An 8,501-nucleotide genomic window follows, 5' to 3' on the forward strand; every position below is an offset into this window, starting at 1 on the left:
CTTAATTTCCATGATCTAAATATTCTTAAAATTAAAAGTTTGTTGTCATTTGGAAGTGTGTAGGCCTTCTTGCATTATTATGATTATATATTCAGTGGCATAAAATGGTCTTTAAAATGACAATAATATCGCTTATCGCAATTATTTCTGGGGCAATATAACGCACAACAAAAAGTTGTTATCGTGACAGGCCTAGTCATTTTCATTTCTTCTTGCATGTAATATCTGATAAAGCAGCGTTTGTGAGCGGAGCGCTGCTTTGTGTACAGCGTTACCGGGGAAACCCTGATCTCTACCACTCCAACAGCGCCTCCTGCTGCCAGAGAATGAGTTTGCATATATATGCCTCCACGAGTCTGTGGGAAACACCTACTCAAATGAAACCTTCAAATGATCATGAAGTGACTCATGGGAGAGGGAGTCAGAGCAGTGCTGGAGATGTTGTTCATGTATTTATGTCCTCATGTAGTGAGACGACAGAAGCTGAAATCACCGCGAGCGTCGCACACTTTGTATGTGTAGAAAACAAAACCCCGCGTCTGTGCCATTTACATACACAGAGACACGCAGAACATGCTGGATTCATATTTAAATAGTATTTTTGCGGCTTAATATTTACAGATACTAGTCCATATCGCGACTCTATTTAAGTGTACTGACCTACTTTTGATTAATTCATCCAAACTTTGACAAATTCCGTGACATTCCGCGTCATACAGTAAATCCCATTTATATGACTGGATTCCGTCTGCGTTTTCTGCATCGCGGAAATCATAGATAATATTGAGGTGTTTTGCAACTTCAGTGTAACGTTAGTGGATTGTGATTTATTGCAAATTAAGCAACGTCTGCTGCTGCCTTACCTTTGAGAGACAACTGACGCATGATCACTGAAGCAGCTGCAGTTAGCAAGCGCTTTCGGAGTGAGAGTGAATTCCGCATTGATTGGTCGGACTCATGACTCCCAACAAATCAGATGAGCGGTGGGCAGAGACTGCTTTAGGCCACAGAGTGGTGAGTTCTGACAGGCTGCATCAGAGCCAAATAGCGCGTTTCAAAATTAAGTTATTTTATCAGCGAATCGGTTTTGAAAATGACCGATACCGATAATCATAAAAATGCTTAATATCGGCGCCGATAATCGGTCGACCCCTAATGCAGAACTCTGATTCCTAAATGACACAGTTTAACAGCATAATCTTTCTAGTGAGCTTTAGTGTGATTCTCCTGCAGCTGCGTGTCAGTGCTGTGGTTTGATGAAGAGTTTGTCCTTGAATGAGGCTGTTCTGTTCTTCTCTTCTGGCTGTTCTGTTTGTGGTCAATGTCAGGTCAGTCTAGTGCCTCTAAATATATCCGCTCGTCTCCAGAGAACTCGTCTGTCGTTCCTCTTTCTCCATCTCTTTTAAAACTTTTCCCAGCGATCGGCCTGATCCCCGTCTGCTGGAGTGTGGTCAGTAGCTCTAGTGTGTTAGGTTGACCGCGGTCGGCCCGTCTGGTTGCCATAGCGACGCATCTGCAGTGACTCAGCAGAGGATGCTCTTGTGAGTGTGGTGCTGATGCTGCGGTGGCTCGGCCTGCAGGGCTTTAATGCAGTTGATGCATCAGATCTTGCGTGTTTGCAGTGAATGTGGATTGATTTCTGCTCTCAGTGAGCGACATCTTTATCAGCTCTGAATCACCACTGACCCGCGTGATGTGGCCCGTTTACCGTCCACAGGGTTAAAGTTACAGAGTACATCATGAATTCAGCTTGATTGTTCTGTTTTTCTGATAGATCTGTATCTCTCAGGTGTTTAACAGGAGCATTACATATAAATCATGTGGCATCTTTTGTAATTTGTCATCTTTTCAGTGTTTTATGTATTTAATGTTCTATTCTGTCAGGCTCAGTAGTTTCTCCTGTGCTCATATGAGCTCCTCTTTAGTCCTGATGAATCGGATTGATATGTCTGATATTTCCATAATATCTGCAGTGACACACATGATCACACATCCTCCTGCTTCATCAGTAACTATCTTCTGTGTGTCTGGTCAAGTGCTCACTGGTTTTTAATACTTGGCAGAGGCTTAATTCAGAAAGTTTTTTCAATAAGTAAGAAAGATGCTTTATTGTCATTGCATAAGGTACAACAAATTTCAGACTGGCAGTTCTAAGAGAGCAATTTTGGTCACACTTTATTTTAATGTGTCTTTGTTACAGTGTAATTACACATTAAAGTACCGAGTATTATTCATTAACTGCATGTACTTACTATAGGGTTAGGTTTAGGATTAGGGTTTGGTTTAGGGTTATTGCATGTAATTATGCATAATTTTGTGCAAATTCTATAGTAAGTATATGTAACGTGTAACAATGACACCATAAAATAAAGTGGTAAAGTGGTTTATTTTATTTTTGAAATAAAATTTCAAATCAATCTTACATCTTTCTTGACTCATTGTTTGATCTGATTGACAAAAGTGAAAGCACAGTATTGGAATAAATAAAAAAAAACACAAAATGACTATTTTATGGCACTTGCTGAATGCGTGTTTCAAAATTAAGTTATTTTATCGGCGAAGCGGTTTTGAAAATGACCGGTACCGATAATCATAAAAATGCTTGATATCGGCGTCGATAATCAGTCGACCCCTAATGCAGAACTCTGATTCCTAAATGACACATTTTAACAGCATAATCTTTCTAGTGAGCTTTAGTGTGATTCTCCTGCAGCTGCGTGTCAAATTCTATAGTAAGTATATGTAACGTGTAACAATGACACCATAAAATAAAGTGGTAAAGTGGTTTATTTTATTTTTGAAATAAAATTTCAAATCAATCTTACATCTTTCTTGACTCATTGTTTGATCTGATTGACAAAAGTGAAAGCACAGTATTGGAATAAAAAAACAAAAACACAAAATGACTATTTTATGGCACTTGCTGAATTAAGTGTATATAGTGTAATGAGGCCATGTGATGACAGTACAGTGTGTACAGTACAGTACAGTACGTTGTGGGTTTGAATCACTGATGTACGAGTCCTTATTAAAGGGGTCATATGATGCGATTTCAATTTTTCCTTTCTCTTTGGAGTGTTACAAACTCTTGGTGCATATTTTATTTTTGAAATAAAATTTCAAATCAATCTTACATCTTTCTTGACTCATTGTTTGATCTGATTGACAAAAGTGAAAGCACAGTATTGGAATAAAAAAACAAAAACACAAAATGACTATTTTATGGCACTTGCTGAATTAAGTGTATATAGTGTAATGAGGCCATGTGATGACAGTACAGTGTGTACAGTACAGTACGTTGTGGGTTTGAATCACTGATGTACAAGTCCTTATTAAAGGGGTCATATGATGCGATTTCAATTTTTCCTTTCTCTTTGGAGTGTTACAAACTCTTGGTGCATAAAGAAGATCTGTAAAGTTGCAAAGACTAAAGTCTCAAATCCAAAGAGATATTCTTTATAAAAGTTAAGAGTCAGCCACACCTACCTAAAACGGCTCGTTCTAACACGCCCCCACATGTCTACGTCACGATGTGGGAAGATTTGCATAACACCGCCCAAATGTTCACGCAAAGAAAGAAGGCGTAACTTTTTTTATTCTCGCTGTAGTATTGTTGCCGCCGCCGCCATGTCGTGAAGGCGCTGTGTGCTTCGTTGTGAAAGCGAAACTACTTTGTTTGGGGAAAAAAAAGGAAAATAATGCCACAATGTGAATAATTATGGACCTCAAAGCTTACTTCCTAATGTAGTATAAGCTAATAAACCTGCCGTTGTGTGTTACAAATATAGTTGTCTTTCTGACGAATTGCTTTTGTTGCACATTCGTAAGTCACTTTGGATGATAAAAGCATCTGCTAAATGCATAAATGTAAATGTAAACAAGCTTCTTTTTTTTAATGTTTCCTCATGAGACTTTTCGTTCATCCAGTTACTCATCTTGAGTCAGTATCAGCTGCATTACTGCACTGCACCTTTATTTACTGTTTTTATTATTAATCTCTGAATTAGTCTTCGACTGTATGTAAAATGAAAGATACTGTCTGTGTCACACATCTGGTGTTCATTAGTGTTCTCTCCTTAGAGCTCATTAGTCTGTCTGTCAGAGGAAACACATCAGAGCTGAACATCTGTCTGGTTTCACACCGGCGCTGATGATGCTCCTGGTGTGTGTGTCTGTGTGCGCGTGTCTGTGTGTGTGTGTGTGTGTCTGTGTCGGTGTCTGTCTATCTGTCTGTCTGTGAGTGTGAGTGTGTCTGTGTGCGCGTGTCTGTGTGTGTGTGTCTGTGTCTGTCTGTCTGTCTGTGAGTGTGTCTGTGTCTGTGTGCGCGTGTGTGTATCTGAGTGTGAGTGTGCGCGTATGTGTGTGTGTCTGAGTGTGTGTGTGTGTTTGTCTGTGTCTGTGTGCGCGTGCGTGTGTGTGTCTGTCTGTGCCCGTGTGTGTGTTTGTCTGTGTCTGTCTGTGTATGAGTGTCTGTGTGTGTGTCTGTTTGTCTATGTCTGTCTGTCTGTGAGTGTCTGTGGCTGTCTGTCTGTGAGTGTGTCTGTGTGCGCGCGTGTGTGTGTCTCTCTGTCTGTGCGCGCGTGTTTGTCTGTGTCTGTGTCTGTCTGTGAGTGTGTCTGTGTGTGTGTGTGTGTGCGCGCGCGCGCACGTGTGTGTGTCCGAGTGTGAGTGTGTGTGTCTCTGTCTGTGTGTGCGCGCGTGTGTTTGTCTGTGTCTGTGAGTGTCTGTGTGCGCGTGCGTGCGTGTGTCTGTGTGCGAGTGTGTGTGTGTGTGTGTTTGTCTGTGTCTGTCTGTGAGTGTGTCTGTGTTTGTCTGTGTCTGTGAGTGTGTGTGTGTGTTTGTCTGTCTATACACACCTGTCTGTGTGTGTGTGTGTGTTTGTCTGTCTGTCTGTGCGCGCGCGCGCGCGCGTGTGTGTCTGAGTGTGATTATTTTGGTCAGTATTGTAATCATGATTATTTAACACGATTATGAGTGAGCCATATGACCAAAACTTTATACGAGTCATTTATTTAAAGGTAGTGATTATATTTTAAATATATATTTTCTGCATATATTTGCAGAACATTTTAAATATATATTATCTACATTTTAGAGACCAGCGAAATTTCACGATTCTCAATACCACAGCAGAGTACTAGGGTGACTGATATTAATAACAAACAAAAAAAAGTCCTCAAAATTATTCAAAATAATTAAACTGTCAGTAATAAAAAAAAAAAAGCAAAGGACAAATGCAATAATATAAAAATATACAAATGAAACAAACTGTGCATTAAGGTTTTTTTTTATGCAAGTTTCAAGTATTCCGTTAACAGAAATTAATAATCTAAAGTAAAATAAAACAGCATAGTCTTCACTGTAAGAATTAAACTTTCTTTGTTTCTTGTTGAAGCTACAAAAGTCCTTCACTCAGGAGCAGGGAGTGATTTTGTCTTTTGTTGTTTGATTAATATTAAGCTCACAGTCAGCAGCAGGAATATTAGGCTGCTGTCACTTTAAGAGCCGCATGGATCCAATTTACCTTTACACGTGTATTTTCATTCTCAACTCTTTATGATCATTTATTACATGACCGATGAAGGTTTACGTGAATAATCACTAAGCGCCGCATTTTTACATTTTTGTGTGTATTTGACCATTTAGGCACGCACCTTGAGATTTGCATGTGAAACTGGGCTTTTATGGAAGAATGAAAGCGCACCGCTGGAAAGGGGGTGGAATGGGGCGCAATAATCGTTTTATCTCAATTATTGTATTTTCATAATCGTTGGAGGCTGAAATCGAAACTGTTTTTCGATTAATTGCACAGCCCTAACTAAAACTAGCTCCTAAATCTGTGTTTTGTGAATACGGGCCCAGATGTAGATGTCCTTGGGCTGCGTGTTTCTCTGTAGCATGTTGTTGTTGTTGTTGTTTCTCTTAGCGTGTTGTTGTACACGCATGTGCTCAGCTCAGTCTTTGTCCTGTATCAGGGCGTTGTGCTCATTCTGTGTGCGGCGTACCGTACGCTGATGAGACGAGACGAGCAGCATGTGAGAGCGCAGAACACGTTTATATGGTGTGTGTCTGAACCGCGGCTCCTGATTGGCTGGTTCTTCTGATCTGCACTGTTTATGTAACGGTGGGTCATGTGACTCCAGTGATGTCACTGCTTCAGCGTCTCTGTGTGATTGACACCTGCATGAGAGAGACGGAGCTGCTGGAGAAGATGCCGCTGCGCTTGCTGTTCTGGGAACTGGAGCACCGCAGGTAAACGTGAGAGTGTGTGTGTGTATGTGTGAGTGTGTGTGTGTGTGAGAGAGTGTGTGTGTGTGAGATAGTGTGAGAGTCTGTGTGAGAGTGTGTGTGAGCGTGAGAGTGTGTGTGTGAGTGAGGGAGTGTGAGTGAGAGTGTGCGTGAGAGAGAGAGAGAGTGTGTGTGTGTGTGTGTGTGTGTGTGAGAGAGAGTGTGTGTGTGTGTGTGTGAGGGAGAGATGGACAGATCTGCTGTGGCGTCTCCAGTGATCCTCTTTCAGATTCTTCCTCTGAAATGCTTAATTAGATGATTGAGTTACTCTAGTTTCTGGATGAGTGTTCGTTTCTCTGAAGAAGGAACTGATGAATCTGAAAGGGGAAGTCATTGGATTCACCACCGCAGACAATAAACGTGACTCAATCATCTCGTCATGTCTGATGCTTTTGTTTGCTCATCATTGTTCAAACCAGGTAATACTGATGAGTTAGTGGTGTTTTGTGTTCTGAAATCTCGAGGTAACTCACTCTGGTTCTGTGAGGTTTGTTCAGAGCTGATGTGTTTTTAGGCAAAGTCTGGTTTCTGCTCCTCATCTCTGTGTTCAGTGGAGTAGTGGTTACGTAAAGCATTAGTACGGCCTCATACATCTTTCAGTGCGTATGGAAAGAAGAATGTGTTGAACAGCCTGAAGTACTGAGTCTGATATCTGGATATTTGGACAAGCACTTAATGAACTTGACATGCATTAATTTCATCAGAGCTGCTATAATTTCATTGAAGGTTTGATACCAGGCATGTTTTCTTCTTTTCTTGACCAATGTAAGTGTCCTGCATGTGAGCTACACAACAAATATCATTCATTCATGTATATATATATATATACATACATACAGGTACATCTCAAAAAATTTGAATATCGTGAAAGTTTTTTTTTTTTTGTAACATTTCAAAAAGTGAAACTTTCATATATTCTAGATTCAGTACATGTAAAGTGAAACATTTCAAAAGTTTTTTTGTTTTAATTTTGATGATTAAAGCTTACAGCTCATGAAAGTCAAATCCAGTGTGTGTGTGTATATATATGTGTGTGTGTGTGTGTATGTGTATGTATATATATATATAGAGAGAGAGAGAGAGAGAGAGAGAGACATTAAGGGGTTTGATTGAGTGTGATGTACCTTAGGTGTATGACTTTGGTTCATTTATTAATTTTTCTGTAGTTGTATCACATATATATAAAGACTTGTAGTCCTTGAAATCTGCTAATTGAATAAATGTAAATGTGACCTAGAATCGAGTCTGTGCTTCATCTATTGAGGACAGTTCTGCTCTTTCTCCACTTACATTTGTTGCTTAATGATTTTTCTCTCTTTTATCATTTTTGTATAGTCTGTGGCCTCTTTCTTTCTCTTTCATTATAATACTAATATGTTTGAGTTATTATGGGTGTGTTGTTCTGTTGCATAATGTTTCCTGTGAAGCTATTATTATTATAGTTTAGTTTTATTTAAAATTTGACAAGGCAGGTTATTGCAGCACACAAAAAAAGAACAGTTGCTTTTTTCTTTTAGCAGCACAACCTGAATTGCGTCAAAAAATAATATAAATAAATAGTATTATAATAAAAGTTATTTTTTTAAACGGTGAATTTCCTTTGGAACATATTTTGATAAACAAGCAGCGGTTGTGTTTGCAAACAGGGAAATAAGCAGGCTCCCTTGTCGGCGCTGCTCGGTTCTGCTCGGCTATGTTCGTGAGCAGCCGCAGAGGGCGGGGCTTGGCATAGATTAGTCAAATACCCCGCGCTCTCAGCCAATGGCGCGCCGCTGTGCGCTCCGTCTCTTATTATGCTAATAACGCAGCGGCTGCGGATCTCCCGCACTGTAAATCTCATTCCGAGCGCCTTTGTGGGAATCCTCGGGAGAAATCACGCACAGCATCGAGAATGTGACGCTTCTGCATCTGTTTGTGTGATTCTGAGCGCTTGATGGACGGAATAGAATGAATTCTCCGTGTTACCCGCTGGCGATGGATGTCGGTGTTTGTCAGCTCAGGAGTTTTTCCATCTCGTTTCTGTCGTCGGTTCTGGGCGCGGAGAGTCTAGATAACAGGTGAATATTACCTGATACCGCGATGCTGCTGTGAATGTGATGTAATGTCCATCTGAAGGATCCTTTCGCTTCGATTTTGTGCATCTTCTTCTCAGAAGCGTCGCGTTATGCAGTTTCTCCTGCTGTGTGTTTATGCGGATCTTACGGAACATCATC

General features: G+C 40.4%; 1 protein-coding gene across 10 annotated transcripts in view; it reads left to right on the forward strand.

The window, feature by feature from the left end:
• The window catches only part of LOC107750822 (TSC22 domain family protein 1), a 17,841-nt gene that overhangs the window by 5,487 nt on the left and 3,853 nt on the right, over window positions 1-8,501 (forward strand). The window contains exon 1 of one of the 10 annotated variants that reach the window (XM_016566359.1): window positions 5,960-6,252. The exons of 8 other annotated variants lie outside the window; for them this stretch is intronic. In XM_016566359.1, the coding sequence (XP_016421845.1) occupies window positions 6,146-6,252 (107 nt within the window). In that variant the 5' untranslated portion in view covers window positions 5,960-6,145. Of the gene's footprint in view, window positions 1-5,959; window positions 6,253-8,013; window positions 8,346-8,501 lie in introns of those variants that run through there. One more of the 10 variants, XM_016566358.1, reaches the window with a different exon arrangement.

The sequence above is a fragment of the Sinocyclocheilus rhinocerous genome, unplaced genomic scaffold, assembly GCF_001515625.1.
Source record: "Sinocyclocheilus rhinocerous isolate Xijiao unplaced genomic scaffold, SAMN03320098_v1.1 scaffold3529, whole genome shotgun sequence".
NCBI classification, from domain to species: domain Eukaryota; kingdom Metazoa; phylum Chordata; class Actinopteri; order Cypriniformes; family Cyprinidae; genus Sinocyclocheilus; species Sinocyclocheilus rhinocerous.